Genomic DNA, 25,829 nt, shown 5'->3' on the forward strand with positions numbered 1-25,829 from the left:
AATGTGTCCGGACACTAATTGAGGTGATAATCACTCAACACCAGCCCCACCGGGCAGGACATGCAATTTGAATGCCAGATACCAGACTCCCAAAGCAACTGATCTACTCAGAACCTAGTTGCGACAGGAGACTCCTGAGAGGGCAGCAGAAACGCTTTAGGGATTTCCTCAAAGCATTGCTGGAGAAGTCGGACACCATCTTTGACTCGGGAGTCTTTGGTTTGTGACCGTAAGTAGAGAAGGTTCGTTCAGGAAGGCACTGAATATGTTGAACAACTTTGTTGGTAACAAGCAGAGGCGAAATTGAGACAACACAAAAGGAACACAAACCTTCAGACAACTCGACCGGGATTCTCAAAAAATTCCAAATTTGCACAAAAATGGGAGCAAATCCCGCTGGTTTTTTTTTAGTGTGTTTTTCAAAATGAATCTCCCATACTCTGAGCACTGCAGAGTGCCCTAGCGAGATTCACGTTGAAAATCTGTGAGCGGGACCTATTCCCGCTGGACAGGCTGGCAGCATAGCGCCGAGCGTGCCACTGCGTGTGCGCCACCAATCTGTTAGAACGGAGATTGGTGCATGCGCAGTGGCCCCGCACTGCCAGCCTCCCAATCGGTGGCTTCCTGGACCTCTCCCGATGTCCCCTCCCACCCTCGCCAGCCCTGATCTCCCCGACACCCCCGCCACTCCCCGGCAGTCCTGACCCCCGCCAACCCCGATGGTCAGCCCCGATTATCTCCTTCCCTCCCTCTGCCACTGATCCCTATGCAGAATGGTAGCGAAACCCCTCCCCAACCCCTCCGATGAAACCCCCCACACAGGCCCCACCTCCTGTGGCCCTGCCACTTGGTGATGCCTGGTGGGCAGTTCCAAGATGCCCCTTGGGCTGTGCTGGGGGGCAGGCTGGCAATGCCCAGGGGGCACCCCCCCTTACTGCTGACCTCCTGGGGAGCCTCCATGGTCCCCTTCACTCCAGAGGGGTCAGGCCATTAGTGGGGAACTGTTGTAAACCCCACTGGAGCGAAACACTCCTGGCAGGGGTGAGACGTTAGTGGGCCTGGAGACTTAAGTCCCGGGCCTGCTAATGAAATTTAAATCAACATTTAAATATTTAAATCAGCTCCACGCCGATCTAGCAGCACAGCAAGCTGGGAGAATCACACCCTCTCCCCTCCCCGCCCATTTACCCGACACTTTAAGTCCCACCTATTGCCTAATGGACATCAGCCACCTCAGAACCCATTGAATCAGCATGTATGCAATGTTTAAATGCTTGATGTGATGCGATGATACTAGGCCAGGTCGAGGAAGAATGAGGTATTTTGCAGAATATGCTCCAAGTTAGACTTTGTCCTTCAGCTGAAAGATTTCTGTGCCATAACTTGTGAGAAATGTGAGTTGATAACCGTGTGGCCAGGGCAACTGGACGTCATCTTAATGAATGAAAGAGCCAATGGCATATCTCCTCTACCAATGAGATTTATCTAGAGAAGAAGAAACAGAGGAATGAGGGAGAAGGAGGGTGAATTAAAGTCAAATGAAGTGCAGATAGAGAAATAAAGAGGGAAAAGGAAAGGTTGGATGAAGAGAGAGGACAAAGAACGAAAGGAAAATAAAGTAAGCAAAAAATAAATTTGATTGTAATAGTTCAGAAGTCAACTGTAAAGGAGTGGTGCTTTACTGCACAAAATAAAAGTTTAAAAAACCCACAAGTCTGTGGTGAACACATACAAGTCCCAACCAGGACGTTACAACAATGGGCCCGCTCAGGGGCCTGCTTTATAAAGGGCGCGGGATATGAGTTCCACCTGGTAAGGTAATTACCAGCCACCCAGCAACTTGTACTCTACGAGTTTACTGGCAGGTCAATCAGGGATTCCCCATGTAAGTCCTCGGATTTATCACATTGACTTTCCTTAAATCGTTAACAACTGTTTGCTACATGTTGGAATGAGAGTGAAAAATTAAACTTGTTCATTTTCCTGGGCCAGAGTGGTTATTTGACGTTGTATTAACAATGATCGCATTGTAGCAAGTTCATTAGAATAACAGAGAAACTAAGGGTGAGGTGCCATTCCTGTGAAATAAATGGTAGAGTGGGATAAATCGATCGGCAATACTGGAGATTCACAACTAACAGCATGGCTGAGATTCTCTGGCCTCCCAGCCATGTCTTTCCCGTCGGCGGGAAGTGGTGCATTGTGTGCTAGTGGCGAGATTCTCTGGTCCCGCTACTGTCAATGGGAATTCATATTGACGTCACCCCACGCTGGCAGGAAACCCGCGGGCGTGGGTGCGCTGACGGCAGGACCAGAGAATCCCACCAGCGTAAATGGCCAGAAAATCACGGCCCATATCTCTCAATCCCCTGAACTTTCTGGCCAATTTTCTCACTATTAACGACGTGCCTCATTAAACAAATCGTTATTTTCCAGCAAGGTTTGGCAAATTATATTTAAATATCAGTTCCCCCCCTCCTGATTAAAAACTGAAAAAGCTACTTCATTTTCCTTAGCGTATCAATATTACTGACTGTGCACCAAGTTCTGAATAACAAACCATCATTGTAAACAAACGACCAGTTTGAACTGTCTTCAAAGTTAAAAGTTTATTTATGAGTCACAAGGAGGCTTACATTAACACTGCAATGAAGTTACTGTGAAAATCCCCTAGTCACCACACTCTGGCGCCTGTTCGGGTACACTGAAGGTGAATTTGGCATCACCTAACCTGCACACCTTTGGACTGTGGGAGGAAACCGGAGCACCCGGAGGAAACCCACACAGACATGAGGAGAATGTGCAGACTCTACACAGATAGTCACCCAAACCGGGAATTGAACCCAGGTCCCTGGCACTGTGAGGCAGCAGTGCTAACCACTGTGCCAGTTATGATTGATTCAGATTAGTGGCAATTTGCTGTGTTGGAAAATGGAGATAATGCTTTCAACTACATTTCTTAATTCCTATCAGTTCATAATGTCTGCGCCTAATTAGATCATGGGATGATCACATTATATTGGTCCTTCTGAGTGCTTGCTTGACAGATGTGTCGCGATAAAACCCCCCTGAGTTTTTCCCACAAAGTAGATTAAATCAACTATTTCTACTACTACTGTTTAACTTGACTGACAAAATCATAGGTGACCAGAATATTGCCTTTGCCCTGAAGTCTGTTGTTTGGATTAGGAATCCACTGGGAGTGATGTTTGATAGAGACTCCAGGATCTTCTCTCTGATACCGCTTTATACTTTCTGAGGATTTATATTTGTGAAATAGCTGCAAAACTACCCTGAGCTGTGACAGCTAAGAGATCTTTATGGGAATGGAATAGGAACAAACTGTGTAAAGCATAAAAAACCCAATTGCTTTTCATTTATCAGCTCACATGGGAACTCTAAACCTTATGTGACAGGCATTTTTAATAGGCAGCTCAATACAGCACTCGGTGCAATAAAAGACCAGGCCCATCATGGTCAGTTTTAGCTTGTCCAGCGGTATAATGTCAGCGATCAGAAACCAGATTCTGGTTCCTTTTACATTACAACCAGGATGCCACTGTCGTGGAAGCTTGGGATGACATTTCTGTCTGTTTTGGTGCTATTTTTGGACCTCCCTAGGGTGGTTAACAATTGGACATAAGGCCCAATGCCCAAATCTCTGCCCCAAAAACCTAACCATGCAATTTTTCTCTCTTTTGATGGCAGCCATTGCTGGCCACCTCCATGTTTTCCCCTTGTCAGACATAAACATTAAGTGGGTCATTGGGGTTACCTCAGAGCCGCATTTCTCGAGGAAAAACAATGCTATTAAGCTATCACAGTAAGAAGTTTAACAACACCAGGTTAAAGTCCAACAGGTTTATTTGGTAGCAAAAGCCACACAAGCTTTCGAGGCTCTGAGCCCCTTCTTCAGGTGAGTGGGAATTCTGTTCACAAACAGAACTTATAAAGACACAGACTCAATTTACATGAATAATGGTTGGAATGCGAATACTTACAACTAATCCAGTCTTTAAGAAACAAAACAATGGGAGTGGAGAGAGCATCAAGACAGGCTAAAAAGATGTGTATTGTCTCCAGACAAGACAGCCAGTGAAACTCTGCAGGTCCACGCAACTGTGGGAGTTACAAATAGTGTGACATAAACCCAATATCCCGGTTGAGGCCGTCCTTGTGTGTGCGGAACTTGGCTATCAGTTTCTGCTCAGCGACTCTGCGCTGTCGTGTGTCGCGAAGGCCGCCTTGGAGAACGCTTACCCGAATATCAGAGGCCGAATGCCCGTGACGGTCACGGGCGGTCACGGGCATTCGGCCTCTGATATTCGGGTAAGCGTTCTCCAAGGCGGCCTTCGCGACACACGACAGCGCAGAGTCGCTGAGCAGAAACTGATAGCCAAGTTCCGCACACACAAGGACGGCCTCAACCGGGATATTGGGTTTATGTCACACTATTTGTAACTCCCACAGTTGCGTGGACCTGCAGAGTTTCACTGGCTGTCTTGTCTGGAGACAATACACATCTTTTTAGCCTGTCTTGATGCTCTCTCCACTCCCATTGTTTTGTTTCTTAAAGACTGGATTAGTTGTAAGTATTCGCATTCCAACCATTATTCATGTAAATTGAGTCTGTGTCTTTATAAGTTCTGTTTGTGAACAGAATTCCCACTCACCTGAAGAAGGGGCTCAGAGCCTCGAAAGCTTGTGTGGCTTTTGCTACCAAATAAACCTGTTGGACTTTAACCTGGTGTTGTTAAACTTTTTACTGTGTTTACCCCAGTCCAACGCCGGCATCTCCACATCATTAAGCTATCAGGCAGGACCTTCCACTCTCCACCCGTACGGAATTACCAACATTGGTATTCCTACTCAATCTACGCTCATTGATCCCCGGGAGTGCTGTGGGGTTCTGAGGTGACAGATAATATGAATCAAACACTTTGGATGATTGTGATGTATTCATCTTTGTTTGACACTATTTTGCCTTTTAAGAAGAAATCAGATGGTGCGAAGGCGTTCTGTATGTTTTCATGCGTAATGGAACCAAGCTTTCGGACGGTAGTCCTTAATGGAGGAAGAAGACAATCAATATGCCTAGACCAGCTGCTTCCATGGGCGTGGAAGCCCATTGTGGGTCACCCTTTCTGAGAATCGAATGTGAAATAACTCCTCAGAGGCCAGTGTCCCTTCACCAGAATCCTTTTATTGTATTTACAAAGTTAACTCCACACTAAAAGACAGACAAACAAAGTCAGAATCTGGAGTGCCAATAGACCTGACACTCCCATATTTATATACAGGTGAGACTCCCTGATTGGGCAGGCGATTTTGACCTCAATCAAAGAGCTCATATTCCAAGAGGCCAACCTCATGGGCCTCATTGAAGTCACTACACGATTGGTTAGCTCCTTTACTGGCAGACTACAGGCAGGAAACCTCAGCAGAGAGTTATCCCTGAAGAAGTCATATTGGACTTCAAACATTGGACGATATTTTCCACCCTTTCCCCCCCACCCCCCCTTCCCCTATGGTGTGCTTTGCCATGGCGGAGGCAGCCTCTGGCCCTGCTGCTATCAATGGGGTCTTTCATTGTTCGCAGCCCCCGCAATCAAGGAACCTATGGCAGAGGGGCACCATCGGCGGGACTGGATGATCCCGCTAGCAGGAATTGCCAGATAGCCCCGCCCATTAGTTCTGTTTCTCTCTCCATAGGTTATGTCAGGCCAGCTGAGTTTTTCCAGTTTGTATTTTAGTTCTTGATAATGTTGCATTAATGGATGGGATAGTCATTTGGAAGCAGTCATGGCAGGAAGTGCACCAATGAAGACAATCTAGTGCTGTAATTTTCAGTGTTTGGGCTGGAATTGTTCACAGAGTCAATGAGCTCACAGTCAGCGGTATGCCTGCCTCTGCAGGGCCGGGAATGTCTGACCTCATTTAAATGCCGGCTGGTGGTTAATTGCCTCCAGTCTTGGCTTCAGCCATCATCTGGAAATCCTGCCTCTGAGAGTTGTTGGCCTATCCAACGATTGGCAGCTTTCCAGTCCCAGCAGCTCTCCTGGCCATTGCTGAGGTTGTAGTCGGTCCCTCATGAGGACCATCACAGGAGGCCAGACACCAAGGAAAATGGGATGGTTTCACAGGAGCCAGTCAGGCAGGCCCTCGTGAGCGGTAAGAGGAAACAAGTGGGAGCAGCGATAACTATTTGGCGGGTGTCGGGGGGAGGTCTCCCACAGACACAATCTGTGGAGAGAGAAACAGAGCAAATGGGCGGGGCTCCCAAACAGGAAGGAACCTGGTCCTGATCCGTCCTTGCTGACGCTATAGTTAAGAAAGCCTATGAACGACTCTACTTTCTCAGGAGGCTAAGGGAATTCGGCATGTCCACTATGACTCTCATCAATCTTTCTAGAAGCACCATAGAAAGCATCCTTTCCAGATATATCACAGCTTAGTCTGACTCCTGCTCTGTCCAAGACTGCAAGAAACTATAAAGGGTCGTGAATGAAGCCCAGTCCATCACTCAAACCAGCCTCCCATCCATTGACTCCATCTACACTTGCCGCTGCCTCAAAAAAGCAGCCAGCATTATCAACAACCCCACATAACCTGAACATACTCTCTTCCACTTTCTTCCATTGCGCAAAATACAAAAGTCTGAGATCACGTACCAACCGACTCAAGAACAGTTTCTTCCCTGCTGCTGTCAGATTTTTGAATGGACCTGTCTTATATTAAGTTGATCTTTCTCCTCGCTCTGTCTGTAACTGCAACATTACATTCTGTAGCCTTTCCTTTTCTTCTCCCCTATGTACTCCATGAACTATATGATTTATCTGTATAGCGTGCAAGAAATAATACTTTTCACTGTATACATGTGACAATAATAAATCAAACCAAACCAAAAAAGTCCCTAACTTGCAACTTGACACGTGGCTTGGCCAATCCTGATAAATGTAATGCTGAGTAATGCTGTGCCTCGACCAGACTTTTGAATGTAATCGTACATGATAATTATGAGGAATTTTTGCTCTGCATATTAGGTTTTGTGGAATGGTAGTCCTATTCTGAAGAATGGATTGATGATTTGAGGGAGGAAGTCTAACCTATCCATTTAAGTGGGATTAACTGCTGCCTCTCAGCGCCTGGGACCCGGGTTCAATTCTGGTCTCGGGTCAATGTCTGCGTGGAGTTTGCACATTCTCTCCGTGTCTTTGTGGGATTCCTCTGGGTGCTCCAGTTTCCTCCCACAGTCCAAAGATGTGTGGGTTAGGTTGATTGGCCATGCTAAATTGACCCTAGTGTCAGGGGATTAGCAGGGTAAATGTGTGGGGTTACGGGAATAGGACCTGGGTGGGATCGTGGTTGATGCAGACTCGATGGGTTGAATGGTTTCCTTCTGCACTGTAGGGATTCTTCAATTCTATGAGTGGAATTGAACATCGCTAATATAATGGTTCTGAATGACTCTAGTACATTGGAATTGTATGGTGACATATTTGCATTTATCACTTGGATCAAACTCATGTGTGGAACAAGAATGCATTTGAATGTCTCCTGAGACAGCATGCTTCACTTTTCCCAGAATTGTCAGTGTGAATGGGATTTCACAAACACTGTTTTAAAACAGTGTTGATTCCGGAGTTGAGAGGGTTGGCTTATGAGGAGAGACTGAGTAGATTGGGGCTATACTCATTGGAATTCAGAAGAATGAGGGAGATCTTCTAGAAACATATAAGATTAAGAAGGGAATAGATAAGATAGAAGCAGGGAAGTTGTTTCCACTGGCAGGTGAAACTAGAACTAGGGGGCATAGCCTCAAAATAAGGGGGAGCAGATTTAGGACTGAGTTGAGGAGGAACTTCTTCACCCAAAGGGTTGTGAAACTGTGGAATTCTCTGCCCAGTGAAGCAGTTGAGGCTACCTCATTGAATGTTTTTAAGGCAAGGATAGATAGATATTTGAACAGTAAAGAAATTAAGGGTTATGGTGAGCGGGCGGGTAAGTGAAACTGAGTCCACGAAAAGATCAGCCATGATCTTATTGAATGGTGGAGCAGGCTCGAGATGGCTTATGTTCTTAAAAAGATGGTAATTCTCAAATCTGCTGTGGATCAGCAACACAAAAACCTCTTTGGAAGAGGTTGCATGAAATAGTTTAAAAGTCAACAGATTGTCATAAGAAATTATGTTAGTGCATATTGTTCCCGCTGTCGTTGGTCAAAATCCTGGAACTTCCTTCCTAACAGGACTGTGGGTGTTCCTACAACAGGCAGGTCAAGAAGGCAGCTCACCTTGTCATTCTCAAGGGCAATTAGGGGCGGGATTCTGTGGCCGTTCACACCGGTGGGATTCTCTGGTCCCGCTGTAGTGAACAAAGATTTGGCTTAGTGCCTAATTCTCTGTTTGCACTCGCAGCAGTGTTGGCAGGGCGTGAACGATTGGAGAATTCCGGCCTAGGATTGGGAACTAAATGCCATTTTAGCCAGTGGGACCCGCACCTGATGAACAAATATAAAACAAATAGCACATTTTTTAATGTTAGCCAGAATTTCTTTCATTTAAAAAGGTTATTTTGTTCAAATTGACCAATTCTCCAAGGCAACTAGAATCTCACATTGGCTCTTAAGTAATTCCTCACGGACTGTGGGACCTTATTTCAAAGATTTGATATGGGAGCTATTCAGAATCGGTACTTGCATGGCATTGGTGTGGTTTTGGACCTCCTTCTAAGACTTTTACCACACGGCAATCCTCCCTTAAGTTAGCCTCCCTGCAAACACTATCATAGTTGAGGCTGGAATTTTCTGATCGCGACTGCAGCTGGGATTCTCCAGTCCCGCCGCTGTGAATGGAGAATTGGCTGAGCGCCAAATTCTCTGTTCTCGCTGGCGGCGGTGTTGGGACTGGTGAGACTGGAAAATTCTGACCTTAGTGTTTAGAATTTGGGATGTAAAATGGGTCTCTGCCACATTGTCCTAATGAAGTTGTGCACAGAAAGGTGGAATCACTTTTGGATAGATGTCTAATTGGACAATCAATTAGAAATGCTTAATATTGAATCATCCTTTCCATCACAGTCGCATGTTTGATCTTACTCAGTATTCGATCTATTGCAGGTTGCTGCCTCCCTCTCTGTGAAAGCCTCCATTGAAAGCTTCTCTAATGGAATAATCTTTTATTTACTCCAAGATACTGAGTAGAGCTGATTTTCACACCTATAGCAACATCTGACAGAAGAGCTGTCAACTGAAAGAGTTGTGTGCTAAATGATTGTACATCAGCACTGTCATGTATTCATGGAAAAAGTCATTCGAAGCAACCACGATAACTTAATCATTGAAGTAAATATCTGAAGTGTACTATTTTAAGGAAATGGAGGAACATTATTCATAGTTATTTATGTCTCTTGTTTATTTCCAGCTGTCGAAAGTCGTGCGATCATGGGAAACGTGGAGGGTGCACAAAAATTTTCTTCTCTTCCAGTCTATCTGCCAGTGAACTACCGAATACATAAAGCCGGAAGCTCGTTTTTGCTAAAAGAAGCCAACCAGGACATCATGCGCAATTCCAGTTTACAGTTCCGTGTGGAGCCTTTCTTCATCCACGAAACCAAGACAGCCCCTGTAGTTAATGCAAGTTATGGACCTTATGTGGTGGAACAAGTTGTCCCCAGGGCTCTCTTGCAGCCTTCTAATGCTTTCAGCATGGTCGATAGGTTCACTTTCAATTGGAAAATCAAGGCAAATATTATTGATGATAAAGTGTACTCCAATCGGCCACTTGTGCAGATTTTGTTTTATATCGCTGGCCGAGACTGGGATGATTACAGTGTTAATGATAACCTGCCGTGTATCCGGGTGTATGCATTCCGGGAGACAAGGGAAGTCAGAAACAGTTGCCGCCTGAAAGGAGATCTTGGGTTGTGCATCGTGGAGCTGGAACTTCTGCCATCTTGGTTTAACCCTCCCACTGTGGTGCCCGGCCGTAAGAAGATAGCCGATCAGTCTGAGGGAACGCCAGTGGAACTCTATTACATGGTGCAGGGTACGGATGAAGATGGGGACTGTGACGTAGAGGAGTCACGGAAGGGCAATGCCATCCGACCAGGCCGCAACGACGTTGACGAAACGCTCCAGTCTCTGCAACGTATCGGCAGCGTCTGGCTTCGCCAAGGATCTGGGGACCCGCAGCGAACCGAAATGAGGCTGGATAGCAACATTGTCATCTCGGTTTTACGAAGACCTGTCAAGCAAGGTGAAGTTGTCACTTTTTATGTGTCTCTGGCTAGCAGCTCAACAGTGGACCAGTTCACATTACGGTAGGTCATACTTTGGTTAATGTTTGCAGGATAGTCATCGATTAACAATTGTTGCATTAATTGTGTTAAAGTGGGAGTATAAATGATAAATGTAGCCCTGTTATTGTGCTAAGTGTGAAACTACTGAAATCTGAGCCAAAGATTTGCACATTAAATTCCACATTTTGTTCTGAAATACAGTTATTTTAATTGGGGAAGTTTTGAATTTTCTTTTTTAGTTTTACCAGATCAAAACACTTTGCTCGAAATTTTCCAGTCCCACCCATGACAGGGGTGGAAAATGTGACAGACCAACCAAAGATCCATTGACTTTGGCTGGGACTGGAAAATCCTGGCCTTTATCTTTGCACGGGGGAGGGAAAGAGAATTGCAGGAGTCAACAAACTGTGCAAAATTGCTTCTCCTGTTCACCAGTCATTGCTGGCCTACAGCACAAATTCATCTAGCCTTCCAATCGAAACTGGGGCAATCGCTTTGAGAGGGGGGGAAAAGCCAGTGTACATCGTGTTGCTGGCCAGTTGGTTCCCAAATTTGAATTCAAGCACACAGATTGTACAGTCATTTAAAGCGGTGGCTCGCAAAGTGTGGTGCACGGGCTGGTCCAAAATGTAAGACTGACGTGCAATGCTGTGGCCCAGGCCTTACGAGAGAACAAGGCAAATACTCATTCCAATCACATGTGTGGTGTCACACAGCCAGACTGACTCCCATATGTGTGACACAAGTTGTCGGGTGTGAGAGAAATGACAATTGGAATTTTATGAGCAAAACTTATGCTATTGCTGCAACATACAACGGTGAGATCAGATTTTCAAACCCTGCGGGGCCGGAAACAAAGAGGGAGGAACCGGCTGAACATAGAGTCCGACATAAGGCTGAAGATCTCCAGTTTGGAAGCAGACATTACCTCATTTGGTGCCTGAACAAAAGCAGCACCATTCTTCCCGTTAATTTGGTGGAAGTGGACGTGGGTTGGATGGGTCTTTTGCCCTGCCGGAGTGGTCTGCGGACAAAGAGATTTGAGAACCACTGACTTAAAGATGACAAATTGAGGGAAGTGGTGGCATAATGGTATTGCCACTGGACCAGTTTTCCAGAGAGCATCTATAATGGCCACCTCCTGCACAGTAGGAATTCTTGCCTTGGGGACCTGGGATAGAATCCCACCACGGCAAATGATGAAATTTGAATTCGATAAAATTCTGGAATTAAAAGTAAATTAAAATGATGACCGTGAAATCATTGCCGATTGTTGTAAAAACTCCACCTGACTCACCAATGTCCTTTAGGGAAGGAAATCTGCTGTCCTTACCTGGTCTGACCTACATGTGACTCCAGATCCATAGCAATGTGGTTGACTCTTAAATGCCCTCTGAACAATTAGAGATGAGCAATAAATGCTGGCCTACAGAGCACCCACATCCCATGAATGAATTTTTAAGAAATGGATATATTCGGCCTAATGTAGTCAAAGGCCGGAATGTTGTCATCGTTCACACCGGTGGGATTTTCCCATCCCACTGCGGTGAACAGAGATTTGGCTGGGCGCCAAATTCTCCGACTTCGCTGCAGCGGGAGCGTGGCGTGGTGTGAACGGCCAGTAAGATCAAGTGTTTCAAATTAACATTTGAGTTGCATTTGTGGGAGAAAAGGGCAGCAGTCATGACATTTTTGAAAAATAACATTATTTCCAATGAATTACACAATTATCTTTCTGGTCAAGGGAAATATTCAATGGAGAATCTATGAATACATGAGGTCAAGTTGATGTTTTAGTCAAATGATTGAATATGTTTAGGATGTAAGGACACAATGAAGCACTTTGCAGTATTCTTGACTTATGTGGCCGTTATGTTGCATACAATGTTCCACAATGACTGCCGATTTAGTTTTTGTTGGGTTGATTGACGGAGGAATGTTCCAGGGTGAACTTGTAGTTGTTCAAACACAGCTCTGGTGGACAATAAGAAAGCTTTTATGGTTTGATTTTGCAGCGTATAAAGAAAAGCACGCTTTGTCATTTTGAACATGTTTAAATTTAATAACTTGCCCTGAACCAAGTGGGAAGAACAGTTTTATTTTAAAAAGCAAGAACACAAGTTTAAAGGAAATGTCATCAGCGCAGTGCCTCGAGTTACCTTGAGCAGAGAGAGGGCCAGTGGGTAATGGCTGAGCACCTCATAAGGGGAGGCAGTGGTGTAATGGTGTTGTCACTGGACTAGTAACCCAAAGACCCAGGGTAATGCTCTGGGGACTTGGGTTCGAATCTCACCACAGAAGATGATGAAATCTGAATTCAGTAATGGTGACCATAGAATCATTATCGATTGTCATTAAAAAAAAACCCACTAATGTCCTTTAGGAAAGGAAATCTGCCATCCTTACCTGATCTGGCCTACATGTGACTCCAGATCCCCAGTAATGTGGTTAACTCTTAAATGCCCCCTCTGAATGATGAGCCACTTAGTTCAAAGAACAGTTAGGGATGTGCAATAAGTCTTCAGAGGCAGAAGCCCCTTCACCAAAACCCCTTTATTTACAATTCCAATAGAATGCTATCAGTCAGCAGGCTACCTTCGGGAGTCCCAGAGGAACTGACACTCCTGGTTAAATACAAGAAAAAGATTCCCTGATTGGCCCATCAATTGACTCCTTAATCAATGAGTTCATATTCCAATACGCCAACCTCAATGGCCTGATTGAAGTCATTACAGGATGGGCAATAAATGCTGGCCCAGCCAGTGATGCCCACGTCCCATGTAGGAATAAAATCTGGATCATGACTCACAACCAATGTTCCTCTGAAGATACTGTGCCAGTGAAAGCACCACACAGGCTGCTCACAACCTGTTGAGCAACAACATTTCAAAGTATGGCACGTTCAGGTAAACAGGTGAAACAAGAATAATTTAGAAGAGTTGTTGCTCACAATATATAAAGAAATCAGTGCTTTATCTTTTGTTCCCTTCAAAAGCAATTGCTGTACAAGTTTATGTTGGTACGAAGCTAAGATGGCTTCAAGTTAATATATCCGTGTTATGTAATTTTGCAAGATTCATGACTTGGTTTGAATGCAGCCCTATGCAAATCTCTATCATGAATAAAATAAATCTCAACAGTCAAATCCTACTCTCCATTTCATTTCTTGGCCCCGGCTATATTGCAAGTGCAATGATCATACTGCTCATGTCAAGCAAAGACCAAACAAACAAAGAACAGCACAGCACAGGAACAGACCCTTCGGCCCTCCAAGCCTATGCCAATCATGATGCCTGCCCAAACTAAAACCACTAAGTATGCACTAAGCCACTTAGTTCAAATGTTATCAGTTGATGCATTCACATTGGAGAAACTGTTGGGATGATATTACTCCTATTAGTCTTAAAAGTTCCATGTCACTCTCTGAAGTCAACAGCTCATATGATTATAAAGCTGAAAGTGTTTATGTTTCTATCATCAGGATTGTTCTCCCTGATTTTGTATTAAACTGTGAATTTTGCGACATTGTCAGCCTGTTCTCAACTTGAAATGTTTGCCTTATATAATTGGATTCCTGAAAAAGTAAAATGGGGAAGGTGAGAATGGGTATAGGTTCATGAAGGTGAGACATTGGCATAGTGGTATTGTTACTGGACTAGTATTCAGAGGTCCAGGGTAATGCTTGGGGAACGCAGGTTTAATCCAATCCTTGAATTAAAAGTCAGCTGGTGACCATGGGACTGTTGTCGATTGTTGTAAAACCCATCTGGTTCACTAATGTCCTACAGAGAAGGAAATCAGCCATCTGGCCTGGCCTATGTGTGACTCCAGACCGACAGTGATTTAACTGCCCTCTGAAATGGCTGAGCAAGCCACTTAGTTCAACCACAATCAGGGATGGGCAACAAATGTTGGCCCAGCCACTAGTGCCCAAATCCCATGGGAGATTCAAAAAGTGATTTAGTTTAAAGTAGGAACTATGTAGAATTTAGATAGTTTGTTCAGTGAAAGCCTGTTCTGTTAGAACCTAAGTTTGCATATGTTTGGAGCATGCTTCTGAAGTATTGTGCAATTGTTCACAGATATCAACCCATCTGAGTCAATTAATTTATCCCTTCTGAATTTCTTCTGGGAGACCGCAAAGTACAAGTGTTTCTCCTGATGAGACCTATTGCTGGGAAATGGGGATGGGAGGGGGAATCATAGAAACCCTACAGTGCAGAAAAAAGCCACTTGACCCATCGTGTCTGCACCAACTCTCCGACAAAGCATCTTACCCAGGCCCAATCCCCACGTATTTGCCCTGTTGATTCCCCCTAACCAACACAACTTGGGCAGTTGATCACGGCCAATCCACCTAACCTGCCCATCATTTGACTGTGGGAGGAAACTGGAGCACCCGGAGGAAACCCACGCAGACACGGGTAAAACGTGCAGACTCCACACAGACAGTCACCTGAGGTCGGAATTGAACCTGGGTCCCTGGCACTGTGAGGCAGCAGTGCTGACCACTGTGCCACCATGCTGCTCGTTGTGTTGTGGTGGAGGGTTTGGGCATCAGAGCTGGAGTATAGCTACAGCACAGAAAGACCTGCTTCTACGCTGCTAGGTGATGGTGTCAGGTTAAGAAGATCCTCCAGGGATGATGCACATCACATGGTGAAGCTCTGGTCAGATCTGAGGTCTGCTGTGTGCACTGCAAGGTGCCTTGGTGGACTTGGCTCACTAAATTGAATTTGGAACTGCCAGCTCGTCCTGAGTCAATCTGCATTCAAATTAATATTCCTCTCATTGTGCGGGATTTCCAATTTATTGCCATTACTCCTGATTTGGAACAAATTCTGATTTACCACTGTGAATATTATTGAGCCAACACCTGTGAAGTGTTACATTTCCCAACCTAACCTCCTGAGACACCAGGGGATCCCTGACGAGAATCCCCATGTTTATTTCTTACTGTAATATGCTGAGGGCTCTGTGGTAGTGTGGACCCTTTAAGGGGGTGTTCCCTGAGGGCCACGTGACCGGGCTGGACCCTATGGAGTGTCACGGCAGGAAGTTGAGCCAATGGAGTGCGAGGGCTGTGTTTCCCGTGTTGGGAAGGGTCGGCATTTGGAGTCATGGAGCAGTAGAGTTCAATCGCATAGCTATTCGGTCAGACCTATTTGTATCTATCATTATTCATTGCTTTATAAATAAAGCCTTTGTGTTCTAAAGCCTCATCGCGTCGTCCTCGATTTATTACAGGTTCCAGTAGCGGTAATGTTAAAGTATCTTATATTTCCACTTGATTTTTTTAAATCTCAGGTGGTAAATTCTAAGTCTTACGGGTTTTTGTAAAGGATTCCAAATTTGTACCTTTCTGTGCGCCTTCATAATCACAACGCTGGTCTTTGAGAAAAAATGTACGGCTGATTCACAAAGTAACAGTGTCACAGGATTTGGACTGTTGATCAGATAACTGCTCTAATCTTGTATTTCTAAGATTTCTCGAGCATGTTCGCAGACAGCTTAACCTTGAAAAGTGGGCAAATGAGCCCGCAGAAGCGAAAGAAATGATACCCAGAATAGTGCATGAGAAAAACTCCTATAAGTAACTGGGAGCTTTCATGCGGCAGTATTAAGGTTTTGTAGAGGCTTTGAAACCTTCTTAGGTTTGGTTCAGTGGTGGGCTAATCTGCTCAGCTCAGTCATAAAGGCTGGATGCAGCTAAAGCTGGCCATATAAGCAGCCGAGGAATTTCCTTTCCAAACAAGACCCAGTCACTTGATTCATCTAGTTCTGAAATAGAACAGAAGGACATTGACTACTTGGTTACTGCCTGATCCTTTAGAGCATCATAACCATTTTCAGGTAATAGTTTTTTCATCATTAGGTTTGTATATTATTGTCATTTTACCATCCCTCTTAAATACATCATCTCATTTGATTTATACCTCCTCCTGGATGTGGTTATGTCTTTCCCTTTCCTTTAGTCTAGCTCCTTTAATGAGGGAGGCGATGGCCTAGTGGTATTATCGCTAGACTATTAATCCAGAATCGCACCTAATGTTCTGGGGACCCAGGTTTGAATCCCGCCGAGGCAGGTGGTGGAATTTGAATTCAATAAAAAGTATCTGGAATTAAGAATCTACTGATGCCCATTGTCGATTGTCGGAAAAACCCATCTGGTTCACTAATGTCCTTTAGGGAAGGAAATCTGACTCCAGAGCCACAGCAATATGGTTGACTCTGAACTGCTCTCGGGCAACTAGGGATGGGCAATAAATGCTGGCCAGTCAGCGACGCCCATTTCCCATGAATTAATAAAAAAATGTGTTCTGTTTAAATGTTAATCTTCATGAAGGGTTCCACCTTAAAAGTTAACTCGCCCATTCTCTCCACATCTTCTGGTTGACCTGCTGAGCATTTTAAGCAATTTTATTTTTGTTTTGAGCTCTCAATTTTCTGAATTTTAGCATCATATATATTAAAGCATGTCAAACTCATGCTGACTTACTGACATCTCTCATCAGTATGTTGGCCACATAATAAAGCATCATAAATACTGTTCTTGAACACCGATATTCCGATCCTGTCCAAGACAGACCATTTAAGAGTTTCAGTAATTTTTACTTGGAATTGGTTTAATGGGAAGCAGAATTAATCTGCATTTTGAGATGTGATATTTGCAAAAAGTTCATTTTATAAAAATATGAAAATGCATAATTTGCATTGGGTTTAGGCTCAGTCCAAAATGACAGAACAAAATCAATAAGAATTGTAGTTTTGGAAACAATTTGCAAATCTCCAAATGAGGAACATTTCTGCTAAACAGCTCTTTCTGTCCTGTGTGTCTTATACTAGTTACGAAAGATGTAACCCTTTCATAGTTAGGAATTCTTACACTCCAGAGCGGCACGGTGGCACAGTGATTACCACTGCTGCCTCACAGCACCAGGGACTCGGGTTCAATTCCAGCCTTGGGTGTCCGTCTGTGTTGAGTTTGCACATTCCCCCCATGTCTGCGTGAGTTTCCTCCGGGTGCTCTGGTTTCTTCCCACACTCCAAAGATGTGCAGGTTAGGTGGATTGGCCATGCTAAATTGCCCCATGGTATCCCAAAATGTGTAGGTTAAGGGGATTACCGGGGTAAGTATGTGGGGTTACGGGGATAGGGCCTTAGGACGATGTTCCTTTGGAGAGTTGGTGCAGAATCGATGGGCCGAATGGCCTCCTTCTACACTGTCGGGATTCAATGATTCTATGGTTCCACGTAGAGTCCTCACTGTCCAAGAATTTCTGATCATGGCTCATGCATGATATCACTGTAGGATCAAGGTGATGAGGCAGGGAAACTACCTCAGTTGTTGCAACTTGCCTTGTTGGCATTCTTCACCACCACACTTTGGCATAACATGTGGAATTAGCATTTCAAAACAATGTGCAAATTCAGAAAGTACTGATGTGATTGGTTTTCCAGTACTCGTGTTAACTATGTTAGCCACGTTAGCAGCATGACTTTACATTACCATGAGGTGTGGAGCAGGCCTGATGGCTCATCCAGTCTTTGTTGCCCTTCAACAACAGCAGTCTTGTATTCATATAGTGCCTTCGATGTAATAAACCATCCCAAGGTGCTTCACATGAGAAATTAAAAGCAATTTTGAGAATCTGAAACTGAAATGTTGAAAACAGCACGTAAAGTGAGCTAACGCCCGTGGAAGGAGTGGATAAAGTTAACATTTAAACTATAACCCTTGCTCCGAAGTGGAGAAGAGAAACATCAGCAGCATTTAAATCAAAGGAATTTTTAAAAATACGCAGGTTGGAGAGATCTTATGAGCAGTGATACTTTAAAGAAACAGAAGGGATGTTACAAGTTTGAAATGGTATCATAGGAAGAAATGCAATAAAATAAACTGAAGACATGAGAAGAACAAAGAACATGTGATTAGCAGAGATGACGGAGAGGGTAAGTGAGGTAGACAGGAGAAACCAGCAAGGCGTAACATTGACTTAGAGAGAGCGAATAAAGCAGCCATCACACTCTCACCACTTCAACCAGTCACACATTTGTTGCCTCTCAAGTCTTATTTATTTTTTATTATGTTTCCTCCTGTCTTACATTAAAATCATTCTGTCATTTCAAATGAAGTTTATTAGTCACAAGTCAGCTTACATTAACACCGCAATGACGTTACTGTGAAAATCCCCTAGTTGCCAAATTCCGGTGCCTGTTTGGGTGCACTGAGGGAGAACTTAGCATGGCCAAGTCTGAGGTCCACGAACCAACTGACCCAAGAACAGCTTCTTCCCTGCTGCTGTCAGACTTTTGAATGGACTTACCTTGCATTAAGTTGATCTTTCTTTACACCCTAGCTATGACTGTAACACTACATTCCGCACTCTCTCGTTTCCTTCTCTATGAACAGTATGTTTTGTATAGCGCGCAAGAAACAATACTTTTCACTGTATATTAATACATGTGACAATAATAAATAAAATCAAATCAAATCAATGCACCTAACCAGCACATCTTTCGGACGATGCCTTTTGAGTACATCCCCTCATGTGACTCGTGCCTCCTCCTGGATGTGGTTTTATTTTGTCTTTCCCTTTCATTTAATCTGGTATTCTGTTTAAATGAATTGATTTGATTTGGTTTATTATTGTCACATGTATTGGCATACAGTGAAAAGTATTGTTTCTTGCGTGTCATACAGAGCATATTGTTCATAGAGTACATAGGGAAAAAGGAAAGGAGAGGGTGCTGAATGGAGAGTTATACTCATAGGTAGGGTGCAGAGAAAGATCAATTTAATAAAGAATTAATGGGAACCTGAGGAGCAACGTTTTTACACAGAGGGTGATACGTATATGGAATGAGCTGCGGAGGAAGTGGTTGAGGCAGGGACATTGACAACATTTAAAAGGCATTTGGACAGATACATGGATAGGAAAGGTTTAGAGGGATATAGGCCAAAGGCAGGCAAATGGGGTTAGCTTAGATGGGCTTTTTGGTTGACATGGACCAGCTTGGGCCGAAAGGCCTGTCTCCATGCGGAAGGTTCTATGCCTCCATGGTATGGTAGGTCCATTCAAAAATCTGACAGCAGCAGGGAAGAAGCTGTTCTTGAGTCGGTTGGTATGTGAGCTCAGACTTTTGAATCTTCTTCCCAACGGAAGAAGATGGAAGAGAGTAAGTCGGTGGTGCGTGGGGTCCTTGATTATACTGGCTGCTTTTCTGAGGCAGCGGGAAGTGTTGACGAAGTTGATGAATGGGAGGCTGGTTTGTTTGATAGACTGAGCCATGTTCACAACTCTTTGTAGTTTCTTGCAGTCTTGGTCAGAGCCATACCAAGCTGTGATGCATCCAGAAAGGATGCTTTCTATGGTGAGAAGAAAGATCAGCTTAACGTGTGATAGGACCATTCAAAAAATTTGATGGCAGCAGGGAAGAAGCTGTTCTTGAGTTGGTTGGTACGTGTTCTCAGATATTTGTATCTTTTTACTGTTAATCCTGGATTAGGTTTACACCCTAAAAGTGAATTCCTCTATTCTCTCCGTGGATTCTGATTCACCTGCTGAACATTTTGAGCAATTTTATTATTTGTTTCGAGCTCTGTGTCCTGGCGTTTAGTGTTATAGATGTTAAAACATTCTTGTTACTTGGCTGCCAATAATTTTGAAACAAGCTTGGTGTAATCTAGCCTTTTGAGTTAGTTGGTAATCTTGATTAAATTATCAGTGTCATGGAGCTCTTTTTCTCAGCTGGGCAAGGGTAGTTACCGTATGGCACTTCATTTGATTTTTCTACCACAGTTTATTAGCTGCTCATCAGTGCCTATCCTTGTCTGTCACTGCAATTGTCTTATGCTGGGGTGGATTGATGGCATGCAGCGCATATTAACTATTAACTGTTCTGGATGAGAAAGCAAGCTTGGAACCGATGACCGTGTCTCTTGCTGCTTCACAGGTGCAGAGAGATAATGATGAATTGATAGTGGTTCAGTTGTTTGAAAGAAGGGAGCAGGTTTTAGAACTTGTGCATCCGCTGAGGGACGGACATCTGGAGGTTTGACTGGATTGGCACTCAATGCAATTTTGTAGGTCACCTGGTTAGTGGATCAGGAGACCAGTGCTCGCAGCAGCCAAAGTTCTTACTTGGCAGGTTAATAAGTGATAACAGTTTCTGAAATAGCCATGGAGGTCCAATCTCAGCTGGTAGCTTGGGGTGTTTGTACTGGTTGTAATGGAAATCAGTACAAAGAATGTTTGATGCTGATTTCGAAACTGTCTTCTCTTTTGGGTTAATGGGACTAATATCTCTCTTTCCCCTAAAAACATGAGAAACACATGTTTTTCTTCCCTACTAACTCACTCATAATCCAACTGTACTCAGTCTTGCTGATCCCACTCATTATTCTCATCAACTTTCTTTAAATTGCATGCTTCAGTGCCCACATTTCTGCGCCCACATTTCTGCGCCCACGCTGCTGCACCCACGCTGCTGTACCCACATTTCTGTGCCACAACTGTAGTCTTTGCACATGGCAATGACTGAATCACTGCTCCTAGATTTTCACCACTTTTTCACATTTGGCAGTAACAATCTTGTTTTTTCCCATTTGTGCGTACAGTTTGATGATGAATGGGGGAGATTTTGTATTCTCCTGCTGCTGACTTTGAAGGTGGGAGGGGCTTGTAAATTATAGCGCCATTTCCCAGTTGCCTGACCTGTTTCATATTTTACGGGAGAATGCGGTGTTGGGCAGCCCGCCATGGAATGGCACATTTGGGCATATAGAGGCCCTAAAATGGCCAATTAATGACCATATAAGGCTCTTATCCTATTCCCACCACGAACTAACCTGTTGAAGGGAGAGGCCCATTCTAAACAGGTAACCGAGCAGTTTTTAATGAATGGGTTGGTTTCAGGCAAGGGGAGGATGGAGCCTTCACTGGGAGGTCCCTGTGTCAATTGGAGGCACCATTCCCCACCCCAGGTCACACCCTCTTGTTAACCTTCCCTACCGTGACTCCGGCAATACCCCTGACTTACCTTTAGCCTGGATCCATAGGCTTCACTTCTTTGGGACTGCCTGTAGCCCCATCAATGCCAGTTGCACAAATGTGGCGCTGCTGGAAATACAGAGCTGCCAGCCAATCAGATTGGTTGGCAGCTCTCTAAGGCTGGGCCTCCTCACGGGATTGGAGCAGAAACATCGCGTTAAACCAATTAATGGTCCTCCCAGCATTAAATAGCTGGGGGGCAGCCGGCACCCCTCCACATCTTTATAGCAGTGGGAGCAGAGACCACAGTGCCCATAAAAGCCAGCCCATCGACTTGACAAAAAGTCTGAGTTTAAGAGCGAGACGGAGATCAGAGACCTGGGTAACCCCTATGTCTGTGGAAATGAGTCAGAGGGCAAGCTGTCAATTCTATCACCAAAAGGAGGTTGGAGAGGAAACTGGATATTAGTGAGAATAACTTTGTTGAAAGGTAACTTGTTCAACAGTGCAGCAAACCAGTTCCTGTCAAAGGCTTGGAAATGTTCTAAAGTAATGGCTGATGATCCACACAAGTACTTGAGTAGATTTACAGAGAGCGGCACAACCATGCCAAGCAACCTCTGCAAGACGTGCCGGATCATCGACACGGATGCCATCATCTCACATGAGAACACCATCGGCGGCACGGTAGCACAGTGGTTAGCACTGCTGCTTCACAGCTCCAGGGACCTGGGTTCGATTCCCGGCTTGGGTCACTGTCTGTGTGGAGTTTGCACATTCTCCTCGTGTCTGCGCGGGTTTCCTCCGGGTGCTCCGGTTTTCTCCCACAGTCCAAAGATGTGCGGGTTAGGTTGATTGGCCAGGCTAAAATTGCCCCTTAGTGTCCTGGGATGCGCAGATTAGAGGGATTAGCGGGTAAAATATGTAGGGATATGGGGGTTGGTCCTGGGTGGGATTGTGGTCGGTGCAGACTCGATGGGCCGAATGGCCTCTCTCTGTACTGTAGGGTTTCTATGATTCTATGATTCCACTAGGTACACGGTACATACTCTTGCAACTTGGCCAACATTGTCTACCTGATACGCTGCAGGAAAGGATGTCCCGAGGCATGGTACATTGGGGAAACCATGCAGACGCTATGACAACGGATGAATGAACACCGCTCGACAATCACCAGGCAGGAGTGTTCTCTTCCTGCTGGGGAACACTTCAGCAGTCACGGGCATCAGCCTCTGATCTTTAGGTAAGCATTCTCCAAGGCGGCCTTCACGACACAGAGGAACGCAGAATCGCTGAGCAGAAACTGATAGCCAAGTTCCGCACGCATGAGGACGGCCTCAACCGGGATCTTGGGTTCATGTCACACTATCTGTAACCCCCACGACTTGCCTGGGCTTGTAAAATCTCACTAACTGTCCTGCTGAAGACAATACACATCTCTTTAACCTGTGCTTGGCCCTCTCTCCACTCGCATTGTCTGTACCTTTAAGACTTGATTATCTGTAAAGACTCGCATTCCAACTATTATCTTGTAAATTGAGTTTGTGTCTTTATATGCCCTGTTTGTGAACACAACTCCCACTCACCTGATGAAGGAGCAGCGCTCCGAAAGCTTGTGGCTTGTGCGACCAAATAAACCTGTTGGACTTTAACCTGGTGTTGTGAGACTTCTTACTTTGCCAAAGGACCAGAGGGAACAGCTAGTGGAGGGGTTGATGATGATTATCTTTAACAGATGATATACTCATAAGGACCCCAATTTCTATACAACAAAAACAGAAGATGCTGGAAAACCTCAGTAGGTCTGACAGCATCTGTGGAGAGAGAATAAAGCCAATGTTTTGAGTTTTTATCTGCTAATACCCCTGACACACTAAGGGTCAATTTAGCATGGCCAATCAACCTAACTCGCACATCTTTGGACTGTGGGAGGAAACCGGAGCACCCGGAGGAAACCCAAGGTTGACCTTCGCACATGACCCTACGTTAGAGTTCAGAGAGTGGCACAGTGGTTAGCACTGCTGCCTCACAGCGCCAGGGACCCAGGTTCAATTCTGGCCTCGGGTCACTGTCTGTGTGGAGTTTGTACATTTTCCCTGTGTCTGCGTGGATTTCCTCCGGTTTCCTCCCACAGTCCAAAGATGTGCGGGCTAGGTTATTGGCTGTGATAAATTGCCCCTTAGTGTCAGGGGAACTAGCAGGGTAAATACATGGGGTTATGGGGATAGGGCCTGAATGGGATTGTGGTCAGTGTAGGCTTGATGGGCCGAATGGCCTTGTTCGGCACTGTAGGGATTCTGTGATTCGATGACTTGCAGCTAACTGTTATCCAAATTCATCTTTGCACTTGATTCTTCTTGTAGGAGCTGTTGTTTGACCAGATGCTTTGAGCAAGTGGTCAGTAATAACCACATTTCTTTTCCATCTTAGCCAATTGACAGCCACTCAGGTTCCCTGCTGCACCATCTTCCATTTTCCAGATTGAAATAGCTCTTCTGTTCTGCACTGCACCATCTGAATTGGTCCAGCACTGATTGTTTTGAATGCCATTAATCTCAGAGAATAACACGGTAGAAACACAGAGTGAAGGGCAGCAGCTTGAGTTTTCTGTCTACGCAGCTAAAGCACTTCACTGGCCGTGAGGGCATGAAAGGCACTACAAGTTCTTCCTCTTTTTTAAAGTGATAAAAAAATGCCTTTCCATTGATTCATCTTGCAAATTAACCTTGTTCCATCTTGTCACTCTTTTCAATGCAGTCGATTTATTACCCGATTGGAAAGGGATTGGAGGATATGGGGGAAGAAATGAACTAGAGGCACTGATGAAAATACAAAAAAAAGATTTACAGGGATGAAACCAGAAGTACAAGGTTATACCTATCAGGGGACGATGAATAGGCTGGGTGTTGAGAAGGGATGGCTGAGTGCTGGTTTATTCAAGGTTTAAGAGAGCAAGTGTTTTACACGCATGCACATGCCCCCCCTCCCCGCCCCCGCCACTCCCACACGCACGCACACCACTACCACACACAATTTCAGTGGATGTAACATGCACTTAGATTTCTAGCAGAGTAACAAGAAACAAGTTACCTGTTTACAGTCCTTACGATGGTTGTTGAAATGATGTAAGAAGTTTAACAACACCAGGTTAAAGTCCAACAGGTTTATTTGGTAGCAAAAGCCACACAAGCTTGTGTGGCTTTTGCTACCAAATAAACCTGTTGGACTTTAACCTGGTGTTGTTAAACTTCTTACTGTGTTTACCCCAGTCCAACGCCGGCATCTCCACATGTTGAAATGATTGCAGGCATGAAGGGTTGTGTTCAGGCTCCTTGAAAACAAGTAGCTGTTGGAAGTTTCTGTTTGTTTCAGACCAAATTATGACTGAGCTCCCATAGTGAAGAAATATAATCTTGCAATAAGATAGATTAGCCCCTTTCCACTGCCTGAGATGACTTTTCCAGACAGGGCTCCCCTGTATATGACCTCTGCGTCCGAGGTGTTGGTCCCAGACTGCACTGGTGGGCTCCCTTGTGGAGTAATAAGATATTTTTAAAAAACATTGAAAATAAGAGCAGGAGTAGACGATTTGGACCTTCAAGCCCGCTCCACCATTCATTATGATCATGGCTAATCATCGAACTCAGTAGCCTGTTCCTACTTTCCCCACATATCCTTTGATAGAATATAAGAATATAAGAACAGGAGCAGGAATGGGCAATGTAGCCCCTTGAGACTGCTCTGCTATTCAGTACAATCATGGCTCATCTTACCTCAGCCACAACTCCACTTTCCTGCTGTTCACCATAGCCCTTCAAACCCTTTCTAATTAAAAATCTTGTCCACCTCTTTAAATTTACTCAATGTCCCGGTGTCCACACGCTCTGGGGTAGTGATTTCCACAGACTTACGATCCTTTGGGAGGAGTAATTTCTTCTCCTCCCTGTTTTAAATCTGCTACCCCTTATCCAAAACCTGTGACAGATTGCCCTACAAGAGGAATCGCCCTCTCCATATCTACTTTGTCAATGCCCCTTCTCATCTTGTACCCTCAACTAAATCTCCTCTCATTCTTCTGAACTCCAGGGAGTGCAGGCCAAAACTGCCCAATCCCTCTTCATAAAATAAACCCATCATCCCTGGAATCAATCTAGTGAACCTGCTCTAAACCACCTCCAAAGAAATTACATCCTGAAGTAAGAGCACCGAAACTGTACACAATCTTCTGATAGAATATAGGATTGGCTCCCTCTCGAACCAGTTTCAGTTAGTTGATGCCGATATTGATGAATTCCATTGTCCACATAATGGGTTGGAATGGACATATTATACACATGATGGAGAAATGATTGAAATTCCATCCTAATATAACCCCCTGCTGACCTCTGTACGGGGCTACTATTTAAATATCCAATCAACAGGATCCCGAATTCCTAGCGGTTGATTTGGCTAATTCCCTGTTTACCCATAAATGTCAGTACTGTAATCAGAATATCAAAAATAAATTTAATAACAAATATAATTAACAGAAATAAA

The 25,829-nt window shown here is 44.6% G+C and overlaps 1 protein-coding gene across 1 annotated transcript in view; it reads left to right on the forward strand.

Annotated features, from left to right (window-relative positions):
• Nucleotides 1–25,829, forward strand: part of LOC144502775 (transmembrane protein 132C-like) — a 1,024,516-nt gene that overhangs the window by 267,307 nt on the left and 731,380 nt on the right. The window contains exon 2 of the mRNA XM_078227043.1: nt 9,423–10,320. Within this exon, the coding sequence (XP_078083169.1) occupies nt 9,423–10,320 (898 nt within the window). The remainder of the gene's footprint in view (nt 1–9,422; nt 10,321–25,829) is intronic.

This window comes from Mustelus asterias, chromosome 13 (assembly GCF_964213995.1).
Source record: "Mustelus asterias chromosome 13, sMusAst1.hap1.1, whole genome shotgun sequence".
Taxonomy (NCBI): Eukaryota; Metazoa; Chordata; class Chondrichthyes; order Carcharhiniformes; family Triakidae; genus Mustelus; species Mustelus asterias.